At 49.4% G+C, this 23,725-nt stretch overlaps 1 protein-coding gene across 2 annotated transcripts in view; it reads right to left on the minus strand.

The window, feature by feature from the left end:
• The window catches only part of EXD3 (exonuclease 3'-5' domain containing 3), a 238,159-nt gene that overhangs the window by 123,972 nt on the left and 90,462 nt on the right, over positions 1-23,725 (minus strand). For both annotated transcript variants that reach the window (XM_075579126.1, XM_075579125.1), the window contains one exon: positions 23,486-23,617. In XM_075579126.1, the coding sequence (XP_075435241.1) occupies positions 23,486-23,617 (132 nt within the window). The remainder of the gene's footprint in view (positions 1-23,485; positions 23,618-23,725) is intronic.

The raw sequence follows: 23,725 nt of genomic DNA on the forward strand, positions 1-23,725 counted from the left end.
TAATCATCCGTGGAATAGCGCCCCTGGAACGTGAATAGCAGCCGTACAGCTGAGGACCAATGATCTGTAAATACTGACATTTTTCACACAACCTGTGCTCTATGGTGTTATTTTCTGCACCAAAATAACTCAATATTTATGTCTCTGCTAATTGAGGGGTATACAAAATAGCCCATGTCAGACGTGATAAGTTTCTCCGGTATACCAACACCTCCCTGCATCTCACAGCTCCCCCCTTCATAGCTCCCCCAGATCTCACCCTCACAGCCCCCCCAGATCTCACCCTCACAGCCCCCCCCAGATCTTCCCCTCACAGCTCCCCCAGATCTTCCCCTCACAGCCCCCCCAGATATTCCCCTCACAGCTCCCCCAGATCTCACCCCCTCATCTCTCCCTCACAGCCCCCCCAGATCTTCCCCTCACATCCCCCTCATCTCCCCCATATCTCCCCCTGATCTTCCCTTCACAGCTCCCCCCCTCACATCTCCCCCAGATACTCCACTCACATCTCCCCCAGATCCTCCCCTCACATCTCCCCCAGATCTTCCCCTTACAGCTCCCCCAGATCTCCCCACTCACAGCTCCCCCAAATCTTCCCCTCACATCTCCCCCCCCAAAGATCATCCCCTTACATCTCCCCCATATCTCCCCACTCACAGCTCCCCCAAATCTTCCCCCCCCCCCAAGATCATCCCCTCACATCTCCCCCAGATCTTCCCCTCACATCTACCCCTTCACAGCTCCTCCATATCTTCCCCTCACATCTCCCCCTTCACAGCTCCTCCATATCTTCCCCTCACATCTCCCCCAGATCTTCCCCTCACATCTACCCCTTCACAGCTCCTCCATATCTTCCCCTCACAGCTCCCCCAGATCTTCCCCTCACAGCTCCCCCAGATCTTTCCCTCACAGCTCCCCCAAATCTTCCTCTCACCGCTCCCCCATATCTTCCCCTCACAGCTCCCCCATATCTTCCCCTCACAGCTCCCCCAGATCTTCCCCTCACAGCTCCCCCAGATCTTTCCCTCACAGCTCCCCCAGATCTTTCCCTCACAGCTCCCCCAGATCTTCCCCTCACAGCTCCCCCAGATCTTCCCCTCACAGCTCCCCCAGATCTTCCCCTCACAGCTCCCCCAGATCTTCCCCTCACAGCTCCCCCAGATCTTCCCCTCACAGCTCCCCCAGATCTTTCCCTCACATCTCCCCCAGATCTTCCCCTCACAGCTCCCCCAGATCTTCCCCTCACAGCTCCCCCAGATCTTCCTCACAGCTCCCCCAGATCTTCATCTCACAGCTCCCCCAGATCTTCTTCTCACAGCTCCCCCATATCTTCCTCTCACAGCTCCCCCATATCTTCCCCTCACAGCTCCCCCAGATCTTTCCCTCACAGCTCCCCCAGATCTTCCCCTCACAGCTCCCCCAGATCTTCCCCTCACAGCTCCCCCAGATCTTCCTCTCACATCTCCCCCAGATCTTCCTCTCACATCTCCCCCAGATCTTCCTCTCACAGCTCCCCCAGATCTTCCTCTCACAGCTCCCCCAGATCTTCCCCTCACAGCTCCCCCAGATCTTTCCCTCACATCTCCCCCAGATCTTCCTCTCACATCTCCCCCAGATCTTCCTCTCACAGCTCCCCCAGATCTTCCTCTCACAGCTCCCCCAGATCTTCCTCTCACAGCTCCCCCATATCTTCCCCTCACAGCTCCCCCAGATCTTCCTCTCACAGCTCCCCCATATCTTCCCCTCACATCTCCCCCAGATCTTCCTCTCACAGCTCCCCCATATCTTCCCCTCACAGCTCCCCCAGATCTTCCTCTCACAGCTCCCCCATATCTTCCCCTCACATCTCCCCCAGATCTTCCTCTCACAGCTCCCCCAGATCTTCCTCTCACAGCTCCCCCAGATCTTCCTCTCACAGCTCCCCCAGATCTTCCCCTCACAGCTCCCCCAGATCTTCCCCTCACAGCTCCCCCATATCTTCCCCTCACAGCTCCCCCAGATCTTCCTCTCACAGCTCCCCCATATTTTCCCCTCACAGCTCCCCCATATCTTCCTCTCACAGCTCCCCCAGATCTTCCTCTCACAGCTCCCCCATATCTTCCCCTCACATCTCCCCCAGATCTTCCTCTCACAGCTCCCCCAGATCTTCCTCTCACAGCTCCCCCAGATCTTCCCCTCACAGCTCCCCCAGATCTTCCTCTCACAGCTCCCCCATATCTTCCTCTCACAGCTCCCCCAGATCTTCCTCTCACAGCTCCCCCATATCTTCCCCTCACAGCTCCCCCAGATCTTCCTCTCACAGCTCCCCCAGATCTTCCTCTCACAGCTCCCCCATATCTTCCCCTCACAGCTCCCCCAGATCTTCCTCTCACAGCTCCCCCAGATCTTCCTCTCACAGCTCCCCCAGATCTTCCCCTCACAGCTCCCCCAGATCTTCCTCTCACAGCTCCCCCAGATCTTTCCCTCACAGCTCCCCCAGATCTTCCCCTCACAGCTCCCCCAGATCTTTCCCTCACAGCTCCCCCAGATCTTCCCCTCACAGCTCCCCCAGATCTTCCTCTCACAGCTCCCCCAGATCTTTCCCTCACAGCTCCCCCAGATCTTCCTCTCACAGCTCCCCCAGATCTTTCCCTCACAGCTCCCCCAGATCTTCCCCTCACAGCTCCCCCAGATCTTCCCCTCACAGCTCCCCCAGATCTTCCTCTCACAGCTCCCCCAGACCTCAAAGTACCAAGTGGGGCGGCCTCCCCCAGCATGCTCTGGAATCGCATCTCCCGGCATCTTTCCCCTGCAAATCTTCTCAATATGGCTGCGTGGCATCACATGGCGCCGAGTTGCCATGACAATGCGACGCCGTGTAACATCGTAACGTCATGCAGCATCCAGTTGTCATAGCAATGGGCGTCATGTGATGCAGTTACATCACGTAGCGTCCCCGTTGGCATGGCAATTCGGTGCCAATAGACGTTGTGTGGCCATATTGAGAAGAGATGCAGAGGAAAGATGCCGCCCACCCGCACAGGTGAGAGAATTAAGCACCGGTTCGGCGAACGTGTGAAATTTTAGGAACAACATTTTTGCGAACTGGCTGAAGCCCACCACTGGTCTGTTCACTAAAGAGCTTTAGACATTCTCATTAATGACCAATAATGACTATAGCAGTGTACAGACACCCTACAATACACGCAGAAATGCCCCCCCCCCCTCCCACCTGACTATGGCCCCTTGCAGACGCACTTACCAGAAAACCCTCCTTCGGTGTTTGTAAGTTCTCCTCACTTACCACTTAGATTGTAAGCTCTTCAGGGCAGGGACTCCCTTTCCTATTGTATTGTCTGAAGCGCCTATTCCCATTGTGTGTTATAATATTATGTCATACTGTATGTATTGTAAAGCTTTATGTACCTGGATGGTGCTATATAAAGATATACATACATAGCCCTTTTTTATTACTTTCTATTATTAGGGTGAGATGCTCGCGGAGAGGAAACACATAAATTACAGCTCCAGGGACCACCTGGTTCCAAAGATACTCAAAAGTAGCGCGGGGTACTTCCTGGTATTTAAATCCCCTGCGTGCCGAGGGCCAATAGGGAGTCACAAAGGATGACGTAGCGGCTTCCTGTGGCCAGTGTTACGCTTGAGATTTAAACAGCCATATTGTTTCCCCTGGAGGGAACTAAAATGCTTCCATTAGCCGGTAACTATCTCGGGAATTGGTGACCAAAACGCACTTCGCCGCCGGGACATTTCAGCGCAATGTCCGCTCCTAAGCCTGACCGCCATCCACCCGACCCAACAACAAGCCAGGTCTGAGGTGCCCAACCACCCCGACAACTGCATGTTTAACTGTCCTACACGGGACTGGCTACACTGCCCAGACAGGTCGCTCCGCTGCACCAGATTTAAATGTCATGGTGGACATTTAAAGATGGTGTGTCCTGTCTAGGCAGTGTAGCGGTCCCGCGCGGGACATTTAAACATGCAGTTGTTGGAGCGGGCGGTCGGGGCATGCAGTTGTCAGAGTGGGCAGACGGGACATGCAGTTGTCAGAGCGGGCAGTCGGGGCATGCAGTTGTCGGGGCGGGCAGTCGGGACATGCAGTTGTCGGAGCGGGCGGTCGGGACATGCAGTTGTCGGAGCGGGCAGTCGGGACATGCAGTTGTCGGAGCGGGCAATCGGGGCATGCAGTTGTCGGAGCGGGCAGTCGGGACATGCAGTTGTCGGAGCGGAGCATCTACAAACATTTCTCATGTCCCCAGCATTACTACACGCAAAACATTCTACATTTGGACAACATTTTCATTTCTTTCGGGCGGTCTTAAAAAATATATTTGGCAACCAAAGTGGTTGCCAAATATTTTTGACACGTCAACCCAAAGATTGTCCTGCGGATTGCAAATATACAGAACTGCATTAAAAAGACCACCTCGGGTATACGAGGTACCCGTTTAATTGCCCTCTTTGGCTTTCCACAACGTAATTGCCAGCTCTTATGGCAAATGAAACATGCTCTTATACAGTGCTCCTGGGTTTATGACACTTCAGCTAGAGGAAGGCCTTTGTTATGCAAGGAAGCTGAAAGCAGGGACAATGCGGATAACAAGCTATTGTGGCCACTTGCCAGAGACATTTCATTTTATGATGGATTAACCCCTTTGCTTCTGGGCTCCTCACAATGGCTCACAGTTATTTTCTAACAGCATGCAAACCGTTTGGTGTTGGTCTTCTGCACATTCCAAGATGCTGCAAGAGAATCCAGCAAAAAAGCGCTTAAAGGCCATGGAAATATATATGCTGCAATATCAAGGAATAGGACGTAAAACAAAAATAAATACCGGCGCCTAATGAGTCCCAATAGTGGAATCCTGGATATCCAGTAGAGATAGCTACTGGCTGACAATGATGACAAGACAGACAGACAGACACACAAAGACAGATAAACACAAAGCAAAGCTAATGATAAAAATTAGTTTAATATAACTAAATGAGTAAAAATGTTGAACAAAATCTGGAACGCCGCTCCGGTTGGTTAAAACCTGAATAACACTCACAGGACGGCAGATGGTTAATGGCAGTGAACTGGTGTGGACTGTTCTCCACGTGTAGAGGGTCCGCAGAGTGCCCTGGAAGCCGTGTGACCCTTCTACACGTGTCATCATTGTCAGCCAGTTTGCCAATCTATGTCTATGTAATTTGTTTAAGCTGTGTTGCACTAAATATCTCTTTTTCATTTCATGTTCCACTTCCCATGAACGAAGTCCTATCTGATCATCTAAAGACTAAGAGACTGTTGATCATCTTGGGACTTGAGCTATCTCTACTGGATATCCAGGATTCCACTATTTGGACTCATTAGGCGCCGGTATTTCTTTTTGTTTTATGCTGTTTATTCTGATTGTACCATCAGTTTACCATCAGGCTGCCTTTCTACCACTAGGGCTCACCCTCAAAGCAGGGTATATTGTCTAATTCCCATTAGCGCTACTATACATCACCTTTTCTTTTTCAAGGAATAGGACGTGAGATTTCAAAAGCCTAAAGCGCAGAAGCCAAAATTCTCAGACGCCTTTCATTGCCCCCGCCAAAAAAATTCACGACACTCTTGTAACCACCAGTAGAGAAGCAGCTAATTTGAAGGAGGAGCTTTGGGGGGCTGGAAGAGCATATATAAAGCTCTTGACAGCCTTATTACATTACTTGGTGGTGATTTGCATGGGTCCGTAAGAGGGGCCCTTTCATGTACCATGTGGGTCCATAGGGCACGGCAGGAGGAAAGAGCTAGCCAAATTCTGTTACCCATCGAGCTCCACATGGCCTCTGAAAAGACCATCTTTTAAAGGGCAAGACTGCTTTATTACAGGATACGAACAGCAAATAGATTAACCCATCCAAGGCTGGAAGTGAAAGCCATTACCAGTGGTTGGAATCTGAGGATCTGATTGGCTTCTTGATACCACTGCAAATCTATTTGCAAACGTACACACTTATTTTAATTTTTGTAATAGTCAAATTAAAATACACAGAATCACCCTGTGGTTTTATAGGGCGGTCGTCTCCTCCAATCAAGCACGGCACTAATGTTACGGATACGTTGACCAATGACCACTGCCAATCAATGTGCAGCCGAACCCCTCTGGTACTGAAGGTGTGGGCCGCTAAATTCTCTGTCCAAATGAAAAGGGGAGTGGAGGGTAATGGGAGGTTCTCCCCATGCAGATGTAAATGAAGTCCTAGCTATTAAACTGATCAGGGAGCGCGAGATGGATTTGGAAACTGGTGAAGTCCAAGGAGGGGAGGAGAAGGTTGCTGGAGATTGAATAGCCCAGGAATTTATAACCCGTATTCATGGCAGATATGTTAAAAGAGACAGCTAAAGGGGGAGAGGAGGGTGGAGCACGGACGGTCATTGTACTGTCAGAGCCTCATTACACACTTTGGAATGTCCTGCTCCATTTCTCTTGGAAGAATGAACCCCCCTTCAATACCTCATCCTAGTCAGAGCCTAACATGTCATAGACGTCAATGAGTAAGATGCTATTAAAGTCAGTATCCTTTTATTAAAATGAAAGGCCTGTGCACCTTTGTAAAGGGAAGATAAAAAAAGATGGCTGCTAGCTACAGAATATAGGGTATACGTTAAAGATTATTGTACACCTTAACTTGGTACTATGCAGCAATGCCTACATTGTTTAGAATAAACACAAAAAGTAGACAGGGTAGGGTAAAAAGCAACACAGTAGATCAAATGGCCTTTATCTGCAGTCAACTGGAATTCATAGAAGTCTAATATTCCCACAGATTACACTGATGCCTTCTATTAAATATATTCTGAGCCTCGCCGGAACACACCTTGGTTCGAATATCCGGAGGGGATCACACTTCATTCCTAGCTTCTTACACCTCTCTCCTCACCTCTTGCAGTGCGGTTATCTTTCCCCATAGAGGCCTCTGAGACACTTGAGATAATGATCAATTCAGGCACACAGGCTCTCCCACACACCAACATTTGCAACATGAAAATATTTACAGTATATATTATTCTCCACATCAGGCTGTGACTGAGGAGCTTCCAAGCAGGTGACACCAAAGAGGCTCCGTAACACATGCAATGTACTATACGTAAAGATCATATAACACGTGTTGTTTTTTTCTATAGACACACACACCATTAGGACCAATTGTGCAGCCCTTAGGGAGCTCCTGTGCCTGCCGTTGTTGTGTGTTTTTTGGTTCATTAAAGTTTTTTTTTTTCATCTCGATTCACGCCTCGCAACCAATTTTTGTAGTGCTACCACCACTTTTCTTCATTACGGTAGCAGCTCCGGCTGGGCTAGTTGGGGGTGTCGAAATGGCAGCTTAAATGTCCCGTGTCACATGAGCCAATAGGAAGCCGTAACGTCATCCCTTGTGTCTTCCTATTGGCCAATGTGACGAGGGAGCTTTAAACTACAGAGAGATACCAGCACCCCCTACAGAGGTCTGTATCTCGGGAAGCAAGGGGTCCCCGAGGCTGAAATGATTGCGGTATATACAAGCATATGCTGAACAGGTTAAAGAAGCAGTTTAAAAAATAAAATAGATGACAGGGATGAACCAGGCTAATTTGAGCTTTGGTGATCCCCTGATTCACGAGATAGATGCAGGATGAGTCCTGCCGGTTACTTCCTTTTGGCCCGCATGACATGGGAGATTTAAACCTGAATTTTGTTTCTATCAGAGGGGATGGTACTAGCCAGGGCCGGATTACCTATTAGGCACACTAGGAACGTTCCTAGGGGCCACCAAGGTTATGTAGGTTGCAGTAGGCCGGTGCTACGGCTCCCAACTCCCCACCCAGCAGCTGTCTGACACACTCTTCCTGCTCCTGTCGGCGTCGGGATCCAACTTCTGCCCGACCAGAGGAGGGAGTTGGAGTTCCCGGACCGGTGCCACACCACCTCCCCCATAAAGCAGGCCTGCACAACATATGGCCCATGCGACCCGCGACGGACCCCCCTTCAACCTTCCCTGGTAGGGAAAGAAGGAGCACGCTCCAGCAATCTGTGTGAATGCGCGCTCTCTCCTAATCCCCCTAACCCCCCTTCCCCCTCTGCCTGCTCCAGCAGTGTAGCGCGACCCAGAACTTCCGGGTCTGCTGCTAGAGCGCGCTTCCCCCACGCTTCACCCTGTCACCATTAGTTTTAGTTGCCGCCACCGCCATCCACCACCTCCTCCTCTGTTGCCGCCGCTAACATCAGGTAGGCATGGGGGAGGGGGGGCCTGCTGATGGGATGCTGACTTGGGGGGGGGGGGCTGCTGACTTGGGGGGGGGGGGGGTGGCTGCTGACTTGGGGGGGGGGGCTGCTGACTTGGGATGCTGACTTGGGGGGGATGTTGACTTGGGGGAGGGGGTGCTGACATGGGATGATTAGGAAATTAGTTAATTTGAATTAAAGTATTTTAAATGTAATTTTGTTTCAAGTAAACATCGTAAATAAATGTGTTATTTAGAATAATAAATGCTTTTTTACCCGTGCGGCCCGACTCTGTTTTCCTTGTGAGGTGCAGGGGAGGAGAGGGATGGGAGGTGCAGGGGGGGAGAGGGATGGGAGGTGCAGGGGAGCAGAGGGATGGGAGGTGCAGGGGGGAGAGGGATGGGAGGAGCAGGGGGAGAGAGGGATGTGTGTGGTGTGCAGGGGGGAGAGGGATGTGAGGTGCAGGGGGGAGATGGATGTGAGGTGCAGGGGGCTAGAGAGGGATGTGAGATGCAGGGGGGGGAGAGAGGGATGTGAGGTGCCGGGGGAGGAGAGAGGGATGTGAGGTGCAGGGGGGGAGAGGGATGTGAGGTGCAGGGGGGGAGAGGGATGTGAGGTGCAGGGGGGGAGAGTGATGTGAGGTGCAAGGGGACAGAGTGATGTGAGGTGCAGGGGGGAGAGGGATGGGAGGAGCAGGGGGAGAGAGGGATGTGTGTGGTGTGCAGGGGGGAGAGGGATGTGAGGTGCAGGGGGGAGATGGATGTGAGGTGCAGGGGGCTAGAGAGGGATGTGAGATGCAGGGGGGGGAGAGAGGGATGTGAGGTGCCGGGGGAGGAGAGAGGGATGTGAGGTGCAGGGGGGGAGAGGGATGTGAGGTGCAGGGGGGGAGAGGGATGTGAGGTGCAGGGGGGTGAGATATGTGTGTGGTGTGCAGGGGTGTATTGTGTGTTTGATGTGGAGGGGGAGTATTATGTGTGTGGGTGAGGGGGAGAGATGGGGGTATGAGAGATAGATGGGGAGTATCGCAAAGGTTGATAGTGAGGAGTTCTAGGGGAGATATAAGGATGATGAGAGGTGCTGGAGGAGAGATGAGGAGGATGATGAGGAGGGATGATGAGGAGGGATGATGAGGAGGGATGATGATGGAGGGATGATGATGGAGGGATGATGATGGAGGGATGATGATGGAGGGATGATGATGGAGGGATGATGATGGAGGGATGATGATGGAGGGATGATGATGGAGGGATGATGATGGAGGGATGATGATGGAGGGATGATGATGGAGGGATGATGATGGAGGGATGATGATGGAGGGATGATGATGGAGGGATGATGATGGAGGGATGATGATGGAGGGATGATGATGGAGGGATGATGATGGAGGGATGATGATGGAGGGATGATGATGGAGGGATGATGATGGAGGGATGATGATGGAGGGATGATGATGGAGGGATGATGATGGAGGGATGATGATGGAGGGATGATGATGGAGGGATGATGATGGAGGGATGATGATGGAGGGATGATGATGGAGGGATGATGATGGAGGGATGATGATGGAGGGATGATGATGGAGGGATGATGATGGAGGGATGATGATGGAGGGATGATGATGGAGGGATGATGATGGAGGGATGATGATGGAGGGATGATGATGGAGGGATGATGATGGAGGGATGATGATGGAGGGATGATGATGGAGGGATGATGATGGAGGGATGATGATGGAGGGATGATGATGGAGGGATGATGATGGAGGGATGATGATGGAGGGATGATGATGGAGGGATGATGATGGAGGGATGATGATGATGATGATGATGATGATGGATGATTGATGATTGATGATGGATGATGGATGATGAATGATGAATGATTTTACCTGTGCGGCCCATTTTTTTTTTCCTTGGAGCAGTGCGGCCCTTGTTACTTTACAAGTTATGCAGGCCTGACCTAAGGTAAGAAAGTGTGTGTGTTTGTGTATTGAGAGAGGGGTGAGTGGTAAGAGGGGGATCTTGCCTTCTCTGCAACAGCCGTCCTCCTGCAGCCTCGCCATGAAACTCAGTACTAGATCGCGTATAGGAACTTAGGCTAAGCTTATAGTACATGCGCACCCGCACGCGACCAAGCGCATAGCCTCGCGCACTCCTGCAGCCCCAGCGATGTTTGAATTTGGCTGCAGGAGATTGGGGAGGCGATCGGGAGCTGTGGCGTAAGCGTCACGAAACTGGTTCGCTCTCGTTGTCTTAACCGCTCACATGACTCAGCCATGCTTGAGAAGACAAACATTTTTGTCTCTTCAAATTGCGGTCACGAAATCGCGCTCCGTCGTGCGCGCACACGGAGCAGCCTCATAGGCATTAGGCAATTTGATGTTGGCGCACGAGCGCCATCACGCGCTGTATAATCTCATCCTTAGTGAGGACACCCATCCCAGACCTACCGGAAAAAAAACCATATAGGTAGGGTGACCGGACGTCCCAGTTTTGCGCTGTTTGTCCAGGGCCCCGACTTTCTGGCACCTGTCCCGGTTTTTCCCTGCACTGGCCGCACGTGCGGCAAGCTCCAATTGCGCATGAGCGGTCGGTAAGTGCTGATCGTGCATGCTTATAAGGGGCCAGCAACCGCCAAATCGCACATGCGCAGTCGGCGCTCGCGCGTTGTTTGTCCCAGTTTATACTGGGACAAATATGGTCACTCTACATATAGGGGAACGATGAGGAAGACCTACAAAGTGCAGGAAACACGTATGGGAGCAGGAAAGCTGGCTGCCATGTGCGTAGTAGGAAGGTATATCAAATGAGTTTAATCCCTCAGGTCATTAGGATAGAATAGCAAAGCAATGCAGTGAAGGCCTTTCAGCAGCGACATTGCTGAAATAGATCACAGTGCAGGGTGTGTGTGTGTATGTATGTGGGATAAGGGGAAGGCCCAGGAGGGGTGTTCACTAAATAGAATAAGGATTTGTATGCCCCTGGGAGTTCAATGGGGGGGTTTGCATGGGTGGAGAAGAATGGAAAGGAAGGGTTTATTCATTAACTAATTGGAAGGTAATTAAGCCCTCAAAAGAAATGCACTGGTCTTTTTAACACTAAAGAGAATGAGCACCCAATTGCCCTGTCAAATAGACCAACCGATTAACCTCTTCAGTGCCAGAAAAGCCGTCCGGTGTCGGTGTTGTAGACTGCTTTGACAATGAAGGGGTAAAATCGGAAATGAAAAATACTCATCATAAAAGGACAATGGTTATGTAGAGAACCAGCTTCAAATGCCAGTATTGGCTCCATTTGAACCTGGGCAAGTCCCTTAGGGCCTTATTCTATCTACGCTGAAGCAGGCGTTTGGGAAGTTTTTAGCCGGAACTCCCTATGGACTTCAAAAACAGCTGCCTCGGACAATATACAATAAAGTCAAAAATGGCCAGTCCGATTCAGTCCTTGAGTGGGTTTGTTGCCTCTGTACTTACTTAACCATTTCGTCAATTGAAGGGCTAGGAACGTCTTACGCAGAGAACGCAACCTGCGCGCGGCTATTCTGAGCCGCTTGTAATGACTGCGCAGGGACCCCCAGAATTCCATGGAACACAGGTACAAAGCACCGTGTTACAGAAACTCCTGTTGAATATAAACTTTGGAAGCTACAAAAGGGAAACATTATGTAAGGGGGTGGCTATCTCCAGTCCTCAACGGCCACCAACAGGTCAGGTTTTACGGATATCCCTGCTTCAGCACAGACAGCTCTATCCGTGACCAAGTCATTATGACTGAACCACCTGTGCTGAAGCAGGGATATCCAGAATACCTAACCGTGTGGTGGCCCTTGAGGACTGGAGTTGGCCGCCCCCACACTGTGAGATCGCTTACATCCAAGCTATGCTATCTGCCCTTTGTATACGTAATAAATGTGCGTTCCTACATAAATAATAATAATAGCATGTTCTTGTGTAGCGCTACTAGTTTTTACGCAGCGCTTTACAGAGACATTTTGCAGGCACGAGTCCCTGCCTCGTGGAGCTTACAATCTATGTTTTTGGTGCCTGAGGCACAGGGAGATAAAGTGACTTGCCCAAGATCACAAGGAGCCGACACCGGGAATTGAACCAAGTTCCCCTGCTTCAAGCTCAGTGCCAGTCAGTGTCTGTACTCACTGAGCCACTCCTTCCGTGACTTAAATGAGAGGTATCGCCGATCCGGCCAAGATAGCGCATGGACGACTCCCTCCTAAGTGTTGAACAGGGGTTTGCAAAAGGCAAAGCACTTCTTTATCAGGGATATGATGGGATAGAGGTTCAGTTAAACAGATGATTGACAAGCCCCCCCCCCCTCCCGTCCCACACATTCAGAAACCCAAATAGAAAAAAACCCTTCATATTTTCCAAAGAAACCAAAACAGCCAAATGTTTGATTTGACCTCTGATTACACGTGTTTAAGGATTAAGGAAAACAAGGACATGTTGGTTTCACAAGCTTTCCTGCAAACTAACAGATTGCATCTTTTGGACAATATTTTAGCAAAACAGGAGGGTGAGGGTACAGAGGTTCTTTTCTCCAACTTACCCCATGAGTGTCAGTTATTGGGGAGTTAGGGAGAAGTTACCAAACTAACATGGTATAAAGCGATCTATCAAATTCTGCGCCCAAAAAAAACACCAACTGTGTGTGGTGGCATAAATGTCTCTCAATTACCAAGATCAACATGTTTTTCACATTGTATGCATATCTTTATATATATATATAGTGCCACTCGGGTACATAGCGCTTTACAGCAGACAGACAGACAGACAGACACACCTCTCACCTCCGTTACTCAGCAGCAGCCAATAAGGATGGAGGAATCTGCCCAGCCCCCTAGCAACAGCCCTGCTCTGGGAAATTGCGCAGCCCCCAAGCGGTCAGGTCACTATGTCCAGAGAGGTAATACCGGACACATACATGTCCAGTATTACCTCTCATTTTTTACTGGGCAGAGTGTCCAAATACAGGACAGTCCGGTTCAATACTGGACACCTGGCAATTAGATTGTAAGCTTCTCTTCTACAATGTTACATTTACTGTATGTCTGAAGCACTTATTCCCATGATCTGTTATTTGTAGTTATTTATATGATTGTCACATGTTTTACTACTGTGAAGCGCTATGTACATTAATGGCGCTATATAAATAAAGACATACATACATACAACCCTAAATACACGTGGCAATGTTATAACACTTAATGGGAAAGGGCTTCAGACATAAAACAATAGGAAAGGGAGTCCCTGCCACGAAGAGCTTACAATCTAAGTGGTAATTAGGGAGAACTTACAGAGACAGTAGGAGGGTGTTCTGGTAAGTGCGTCTGCAGGGGGCCAAGGTCCGTGCATCCGAGATGTATAGTATCAGCCACGGAGCTACCCATACAGTATGCTACGCTTTGGGCAAAAGAATGGTGCAGTGAATTAAAGCAAACCATATGTTATTTGAGAAATTGAAACAGGTTTGGACAACGAGACAAGTGGACACACTCATTAGGGCCTATAGTGCACCTAAAAATTCTACTATGTACAGCGCAGTCTTGTACAATTAATTACTATTCTAGAGAAAAAAAGTGTGCAAGTGAAGTTTAGAGAAGAGTTTAAGGTCCGTCACAATCTAACTCCCCGTTCCTGTGAAGTCTGGAATCCGTTCCTGTGAAGTCTGGAATGATCAAGCATAGGAGAGACAGACAGAGACAGAGAGGAAACAGGAGAGAGAGACAGAGACAGACACACACACACACACACACACACACACACACACACAGAGAGGAAACAGGAGAGACAGAGACACACACACACACACAGAGGAAACAGGAGAGACAGAGAGACACACACACACACACACACACACAGAGGAAACAGGAGAGAGACACAGACAGAGACGAAAAAGGAGACAGTGACACAGAGAGGAGAGTGACACAGAGGAGAGTAACACAGAGAGGAGAGTGACACAGAGAGGAGAGAGACGGAGAGAGAGAGAGAGAGAGACAGAGACACAGAGAGAGAGAGACACACACACAGAGAGAGAGAGAGACACAGAGAGAGAGACAGAGAGAGAGACAGAGACACACACACACACACACACACAGAGAGAGAGACACACACTCAGAGAGAGAGAGACACAGAGAGAGACACAGAGAGAGAGACACAGAGAGAGAGACACAGAGGGGGAGAGAGACAGAGAGAGAGAGACAGAGACAAAGAGGAAGCAGGAGAGAATGACACAGAGAGGAAGCAGGAGAGAGAGAGACATAGCAAGGAAGCAGGAGAGAGAGACACACAGAGAAGAAGCAGGAGAGAGAGACAGAGAGGAAACAGGAGAGAGACACGGAGAGGAAACAGAGAAGAGAGACAGAGAGGAAACAGGAGAGAGAGAGAGAGAGAGGAAACAGGAGAGACACACAGGAAACGAGAGAGAGAAAGCAAGAGAGAGACACACAGAGGAAGCAGGAGAGAGTGACACAGAGAGGAAGCAGGAGAGAGAGAGATACACAAAGAGGAAGCAGGAGAGAGAGAGACACAGAGCGGAAACGGGACAGAGAGAGGAAGCAAGAGAGAGAGAGACAGAGAGGAAGCAGGAGAGAGTCAGGGAGGAAACAAGAGAGAGAGAGAGAGAGAGTCAGGGAGGAAACAAGAGAGAGAGAGAGAGAGAGAGAGAGTCAGGGAGGAAACGAGTCAGGGAGGAAACGAGAGTCAGGGAGGAAACAAGAGAGAGAGAGAAAGCGAGAGAGAAAGCGAGAGAGAGAGGAAGCAGGAGAGAGTCAGGGAGAGAGAGTCAGGGAGAGAGAGTCAGGGAGAGAGAGAGAGAGAGAGAGATAGAGAGAGAGAGAGAGAGAGAGAGAGACAGACAGACAGAGACAATAAGGCAAAGAAGGGCAGATAGAGGAGCAATACAGATAAACAAGGAACACATTTGAAACCCAGCCAGAAAAAAACAGGCGGATGGAACAGAGCAAGACATGTTTGATTAGTTATTCACAGACTGTGGAAACAAACTTAAGCTGCTGTGGCTCACACCGTTCAATATTTATAAGAGGGTGGAGATGCAGACAGGAATGCTGGGAAATGTCTAGTTATACACAGTATCTGTACATATAAAAGGGACAGATACTAGCAAGTAGAAATGGAGTAATGGCTGTTACTAGAGGCACACCAGTAAGAGAGAGTGGTATAAGGGGGTTATTAATGGTATATCAGCAAAAGGGGTCGTATAAGGGGCATTAGTGTTATATCAGTAAGTAGGGTGGTATAAGGGGGTTTATTAGTGGTATATCAGTAAGAGGGCATAGTATAAGGGGTGTTCGTGGTATATCAGTAAGTGGGGTAGTATAAGGGTGTTAGTTGTATATCAGTAAGACAGAGTAGTATAAAGGTGTTAGCTAGATCAGTAAGAAGGGGTAATATAAGAGGAGTTATAAGCGGTATATCAGTAAGTGGGGTAGTACAAAAGGTGGTACTAGAGCTATACATCCAAGTTCACCCAGCGTCTCTGATCTACTGTACATAGCTGGCAATTAGTGACATCTACCATCTGTCTCTGGGTTGGCTGCTTGCTTTGTACTCCCTTAGCTCAGCATGCCAAAATGCACTGCTTGTAGAGGATAAAATGCTTAAAAAGTGAAGACAAATTATATTATTTGTTACCCATGCTCAGAATCTCGATATCTGTGCCAATCAAGAGACTCACACCGGGCGAGATTAAATGAATGGCAGTGGTAACTTCAAGGGATCAGAACGGACGGTAGAGTTATGGTTCTTATTATAGAACAATAAAAGAAATAACAGATGTAATTCTTGGCTTTCTAGAAGAGTTAAACGCATAGTCTGTCCCCCCCCTCTCCCTTCCACTTGAAGCTTTGCAGCTGATCGGCTCTAGAGCCATATCAGTCTTCTACCATTGAAAACATACAGTGTGCTGAAACCCCTAGGACAAGGAGGAGGGGACAACAATGACAGCATTAGTCTCTTGACCAGCAAGGGAGAGGGGGGGGGTGTAGTTAAAGGCCCCCCAAGTCTGTCTGGCTTCCCCTACCTCTGACCTTCATGCTCTGATGCCTTGCTGAAGATTTTGGCAGGGAAGATGGACAGTCTGTGGGAATAAGTCAGGGCTGTCGGAATATTCTGCTGAGAAGAAACCGGTGGGGTCAAATTTACAGGGCTTCATATCAAAAGTCAAACTGCTGGGGAGGGTCTGAACCTGACATTCAGGGGTGAAGCTATTCTAACTGCGGGGCCCACAACCTTTTCCCGTCCCTTAACCGTTTCACTGCGCCAGGGGACAACAATACACGAGTTTGTAATGCTTTGCTGGTAGCAAAGTGGTAAAAACAACACAGTCTACTCCGCTTGTTTATTTCTATTTTGCCTGAATGGAAGATTCCCCGAGGCAGGGACAGCTCCAGCCTTATAACCAGGGGACCCCCTGATTAGGGAGAAGGAGTGGTTCAGTGAGTAAAGACACTGACTGGCACAGGAATCTGGTTCAATTCCCAGTGTCAGCTCCTTGTAACCTTGGGCAAGTCACTTTATCTCCCTGTGCCTCAGGCACCAAAAACATAGATTGTAAGTTCCACGGGGCAGGGACCTGTGCCTGCAAAATGTCTCTGTAAAGCGCTACGTAAAACTAGCAGCGCTATACGAGAACATGCTATTATTATTAGGCAGATATGAAGCTCATGACAGCAGACCAATCAATAAAGGGGCATTGATAGGGCATGTGGCATTTTCCTCATTGGTTGGTTGCTGTAGCAGGCACCTACGAATGGACGTCTCCTGGGGCTCCTGGTTATAAAACATCATTTATTTATAAATTGTTTACCAGGAAGTAATTCATTGAGAGTTACCTCTCGTTTTCACGTATGTCCCGGGCACAGAGTTAGGCCAGGTCCTCACTGGCTACTGCAGCGCCTGCTGCAGGGACAAGATCCGCCCCACAATGGGGAAGGGCCCCGCTGCGAGGGGGTGGGGGCGCTGCGCCGACAGAAACTCCTGCTCAAGAAAATTGAGAGCAGGAGTCGCGACGAAGCGCTAGGCCACGCCTTACGGCGGTTCAGCCAATGAGGGCCAACCTGCCAGGTGATGTCACAGCCGTGCCCCCATCACGCCCCCCACCATGTCTTTCCCCTTGCAGCTCTCTGCAGAACGGGGGACTCGGCTGCACGCGCCGCCTGCCTCGCAGACGCGCGTACAGCGCAGGCAGTGGGGCCGCAGCCTTAGGCCTTGCCCTCGCTGCCTGCTACAGCGTCCGCTGTAAGGGGGGGCCGCTGCAAGGGGGGGCCGCAGCGCTGGGGCGAGAGCTGCTCCTGCTCTCAATAGAATTGAGAGCAGGAACTCGCGTCGAGCGGCTAGGCACGCCCCCCGGCGGTTCAGCCAATGAGGGCGAACCTGCCGGGTGACGTCATGGCCGCGCCCCCGTCACTCCTCCGCCACGCCCCCCCCGGTCTCTGCTCCTGCAGTGAGCTGCAGACCGGGGAATCGCTGGAACGCGCAGCCAAAAGCGCGGGCGCGCATTACAGCGCCGTGACCGGGGCCTTAGCCTTATGATGACACATACATCGTAACAAATACATGGATACATTAGGTGAACAGGGTTATACATTATATATTTAATGACTTTACAGGAACAGTTGGCACATTGGCACAGTTCTGCTTTAGGAGACCTCCAGTCCAAGGGCAGAAAAGAAAGTATATCAGCGGAAATGTCTACTGATCTCATCACTAATGGTGCTTTCAAAGCCGCCCTGTGTATCATGTATTTTTGCCAGAAGAACCGATCAGAGGTGACCCCTTTCCTGAAGAAGCAAGCCACCCAAGCACCAAAGAGATCTAATGCCACTGACATGTTTAAGGGGATACATCACAGTGAGTGATACCTGTACTTCTCCAAATCTGATGCCTATAGACATTTTAATAATTATTGAATAATTTAAATAATTTGTCATCATGTTGCCATTGATTAAGACGGCCAAACTTCTTATATATAAACTTTTTTCACCCACCATAACTTAAAATGTGATGGTAAATCCTACAGCCTTGAAAATTGCAAAGCCAGCAGTACAACCAACTTCACACTGATGAGACCCATTAAGGTTGAAACATGTCTGAGTGTTTTCTCTGGCTTTGCATCTGATTCCCATGCTGTGCTTAAAAGCTGTGTTAACAGCGAGCAATAGCTTATAAGGGTTCCATGTAAAAAATGGATTTCAGGCAAAAAGTGACACGGTGTGCTCATTTGCATGTCATTTCCCAGAATCCCTTGCTGCAGTGGGAGCATTGTATGCTAGGTGATAGTGGTAAAAGCAAGGGCTGCAGACCTTTCTAAGAAATGTGAATGTGCTCACAAATGATCTTTTTATTTGAGATTATATATATATATAGGGAACCATGTTAAAAATGGTTTTGAAGCAAAAGGTGACACTGTGTCCATTTGCATGTCATTGCCCAGAATCCCTTGCTGCAGTGGAAGTGCTGGGTGATAATGGTGAAAGGCGGGGTTGCAGACCTGTCAAAGACATGCAAATGAGTAAACAGTAATATTTCCATTTGCTATATATATAGGCTTAATTAAGCTTGCTGCATGGTCACAGCTTTGAGCACAGCCAGGGTTAAGATGCATAGCCAGAAAACCCCCCCACAGACAGCCGTTTCGACCTTAATGGGTCTCATCAGTGTTGGGTTGGTTAACTGGCTATGCAATGAAGCAATAAGGATGGGGTTTACCATACTATCTCTTAACCCTGTGCTCAAAGCTGTGACCATGCAGCAAGCTTAAGCCTATATATATAGCAAATGGAAATATTACTGTATACTCATTTGCATGTCTTTGACAGGTATATATATCTCTTAACCCTGTCTGTGCTCAAAGCTGTGACTATATATATATAAAATAGCCACTGGCAGAAATAGGTACAATTGGTACAGCCGAATTTAATAGGTATAGGACATTAATAAAAAAAAATAAAGATACAGCACCTGCTAAATAGGTACAGTTAGTTGGAGGGTGTGCTATTTTTAGGTGCCACATATGGGAGGGTCTGATGAATGTACGTGTTTTAGAGACATTCTGGAACCTTGGCATGTGTTTAGCCGCTGGAAGGATAAGTAGGCCCTGGGGAGGGAAGGCTGCCCACATTGTACCTGTTTTGTGTATATATATCACCCCTTCGGTTTCCTGCCCAGCTGAGACTCAGGCTGAACATCCGGAGGAACGCACAGAGCACGCTGACAAGGAATGCTAATTATGCCATTTATGCCATGGGAGTTCCTCTCCTCCACTCCAGGCCTTTTGTTCACATGTTAAAGAGATTCCTTTACACAGAGCTGCCCGGGGGGGAGGGGGGAGATCCTTTATCTGGGATGGGTTGGGAAGCACAGGAAGTGAGCTGTGTTAGCGCCCTGCAGCACACTGGGACTCTATTAGCATCAGAAATGGGAACATTAATTAACCTATTGCATGCAACCCACTGCAAAACCAAGGGGATACTTACAGCAAAGCCACTGTCACATAAGGGCACAGTCTTCCATCTTCTTCTGGGTTCAGAACCAGAGCGGTAGCATTTCCACCATGGCTCAAAAAACTACGTTTGTGAAGGAGAACGTAGGCAAAGAAATAAGAGTTCTTTGCCATATGCATCTCTTGGCTATTTTGGTCCAATCTTATCCAATATGACCTGGGATGTGTTTGTACAGAGGATTGTGCAAAGCTGGGATTGGGCACAGCAAGTCCCTGGTTTCATTTCCGTGATAAATAAAGCTTTAATAAACCCCACTTTGAGATTTTCATATCTTCAAACCTGGCTATTTGCTATAGATGGAGAGAATGATTACCACCCCGGATAACAAAGAAGCCGTTTCCCTTTATTTTTCATTCGGGGCCACATTTCTGTAATGGTGGAGAACTCAGTGGTTCCCAAATTTTATTACACTGTGCACCCCCCTGCTAGAAAATATTTGTTCGCGGAACTCTTAATTAATTAATCAATCTTATTACCTACTCAAAAGACTATTGCTAAGAAAACGGTCTGAGCCAACCCAGGCAGTATTACGTCCTGAGCTCGTGGGGAGAACACGCGCCCAATACGGCCTCAACTGCACCTCCGTGTGTGCAGACAACATGGGTGGTATAGCTGTCACTCCCTGCCGAAGCTTCCAAAGTCACACCCCACAATGCCTTGCTGCAGTGGATGCAAAGCATTGTGGGGAGCGACTTTTGAAGCTTTTGCTGTAATTGATAACTGTGCCACCTTACTAAGTGCACAGTGTTCGCACTTTACTGCCGGAGATTGATTGCAATACCATATTTTGGAGGGGGGTGGGGAAACCCCTTGGAGGCACCTCACAAACGCCTTGTTGGGAATCGCTGGTTTACAGAAAGGTCACAGAACACCATGAGAATACTCCGTGTCACTTTAAACTTGCGGGGTAATGACACAAGTTGTTTCTGCTCTGTACAGAATTATATCCCATGACATACCTGAAAATAAGATAACCATCTAAATGTATCAGTCCTTGTAAAAATGTTTAAATAAATAATAAAAAAAACAATCGCAGTGCACTCCTAGTCTGTATGTACAGCCGGGTCTCAGCTCAGGTTTCCAGCAGGAACGAACACTACAGTTTGGGTTACAAACCGGAAAAACGTGTTCTGAAAAAGACTTTCTGCGCCCAACCAGAGTCAAAAGTGTCTCTGTGAACAGGTCGTATTATGGGGGTTATTTATTAAAATGGGACAGCGCTGACCGGGTGAGCGTCGACTCACAGAAACTCCCTTGGACGCCAGCGGAACTGTCCCCAGTTGGCACTATTGCAGTTTGATGAATAACCTGCCACATGGCATCGTGGGGGAAAAGCACACGGCGCAACATGCATGAAAAGAAATAGGGCACACACAGCTAAAACCAGAGAAACGGACTGCAAATAAAGATTATTGGCTCACGTAGCCTACCCAGAATTCCAATTTAATCTAGAATAGTTACGTTGACATAAGGGGGAATTGAACCCACGCTCCGGAGACTGCAACCTGACAACTCGCCAATCCTGACGTGTTAGGCCGTGCCTATAGTGCCGTCGATGGCGACGCGACGGTGACGTCACCCGTCGCCACCGGCGAAAGTTATATTTCGCCGGGCGGCGGCGTCACATAATTTCCGGCAATTTGATTGGTTCAAGGGCCGTCAAGTGATGCGACAGCCCTTGAAAAATCTAATTTTGCCGGCTACCAGTTTTCGCAACGGCGACGTCGCCCTATCACCGTCGCGCGCACTATAAGCGCACGCTGCGGCGGCAATGCTTTTGTTTTCGGGCGACGTCGCGTCGCCGGCACATTAAGCACGGCCGTAGACTTGGTGTCTGGCCAATCAGAGGCCTTGTCATACCTCAAGTGACCTCATATACCCCTATGCCGTGGGCATGGTCAGCGCTTAGGCGCTGACGCTCGGCAGTGAGCCCCTGCAGCCGCAATGAGAGCGGCTTTAGCAGGGGCTCGCGCACGCTTCCGCAGGCGTGAGGGAGCGTAGCCGACTATCCAATTTTAGTTTTGGCGCTCACGGGAGCGCAGGGCCCAATGAGGGCGAACCAGCTCCGTGACGTCACTGACCCGCCCCCCGACGGCGCGCGAACTAAGGCCCGGGAAAGCACTTGCTTTCCCTCAGCGCGCCTCTGCACGGCTGTAGTCACCATGGACTCAGCCTTATTCTGAGAAGCAACCCAAAATACCATGTTAAGATGCAAGATTAGCATTAAAATGTTACACATACAGTCACATACAAGAAACAGCATAAGTTATATTAGAACATTGTAAAGCAACGTAATAACCACGGGTTGACCCTCCGGCTGCATGTTGCCCACTGCTGCTCAAGAATCTTACCTAAGGACAGGTCCCCGCTGGCTACTGCAGCGCCTTTTGTGGCGGACGCTGCAGGGATAAGAGCCGCCCCACAATGGGGCTGGGCCCGCTGCGAAGGGGGGCCGCCGCGCGGCGAGTTTTTGAGGCACACGTGAAAATCGAGATGGGAGTAACGGAGCGCTAGGCCACGCCCCCCGGCGGTTCAGCCAATGAGGGCGAACCTGCCGGGTGACGTCATGGCCGCGCCCCCGTCACTCCCCCCCCGTCTTTCCCCCTTCAGCTCTCTGCAGACCGGGGAATTCGGCTGCACGCGCCGCCTGCCTCGCAGGCACGAGTGCAGCGCAGGAAGCGGGGCCGCAGCCTAATGTTCAGATTGTATTTCTTCAATGCATAAGGGTTATTTTGTACTTATCCCATTCATTTCTCCATCTCTTCAAATCGACTTTGCTGGGGGGGCTGTTCTCTGCATCTCTTTCTAGCCCGCTCAACTCCAGTCCTCCAGACCTCCCAACAGGTCAGGTTTGAAGTATATCCCGGCTTCAGTACAGGTGGCTCAACCAGTCGCTCGGTCTTCGCCACCTGTGCTGAAGCTGGGATATCCATAAAACCCGAACTGTTGGGGGTCTTGAGGACTGGGGTTGAGCACCCAAGCCCCTGTGCAATACCCCTTTTGCTGGAAGATGGGTCTGCAACACATTGTGGTGCTATCCCAAAAAGCAGATGGTAGAGGAGTTCAGCCCCATTTCAATATCTGGGAATAAAACCTTTTCCAGCACGAGGAAGACAATTTTGCAGAACACTTCAGAGCAAAAAAAAACCTCTGTCCTGGAATTTCTACTACTCTGAAAACCAGCTAATTGAAAAGTAAATTAAGGAAACACATTAGCAATAAAAGCCCCTTATCTGACTTTTCCAACAGTCTGAACGAGCAGCTTTCAATAGCTAGAAAACATAACCAACAGAGAACAGAGGCCCATGTTTACCAAGCAGTGCTAATCCAGAAGACACCTTACAACACTGTAAGACACTTTACAGCCCATTCATAATGGGCTTGAAAAGTGTCTTTGGGCATCAGATGGTGCATTTTAGAACAGTACCGTTTAGTAGACATGGCTATTATTTGTATTCATGTGCCATAAAGTTGATGCATTATAAATTCTATACCAGAGACTTAGGCAGAGCCCCAGTCACTCATTTTAATGGCTGTTATCAGCACAAGAACCGGTCACCTTGAGAAGAACTGTGGAGTCCAACTTGTAACCTTGCATATCTCGTCCTATGCTCAGGGCAACAATCCTGTGCCAGCCATAGATGGATGATCACTGGGAGTGATGATGGCTATTGCGATTTATGACAAGGACTGGATGGAGGGAGATATCCTACCTGGCACCGACTGAAGACATCGGAGTGGGTGACACGGACATTAAAATGCTTCAGCACTTGGATGGCCTGAGACTTGGCATTATCCGAGCAGTTCACGGCGAAACACTTTCCTTCCCCGACTTGTGATCGGAGCTGCAGAAAAGACAAGAAGAGGTGAAATCAGGACATGGGTGCAGCATAGCACCCTAGGGCAGGGGTGGCCTACTCCTGTCCTCATGGGCCACCCACAGGCCAGGTTTT

Source organism: Ascaphus truei, chromosome 21 (genome assembly GCF_040206685.1).
Source record: "Ascaphus truei isolate aAscTru1 chromosome 21, aAscTru1.hap1, whole genome shotgun sequence".
NCBI lineage: Eukaryota > Metazoa > Chordata > Amphibia > Anura > Ascaphidae > Ascaphus > Ascaphus truei.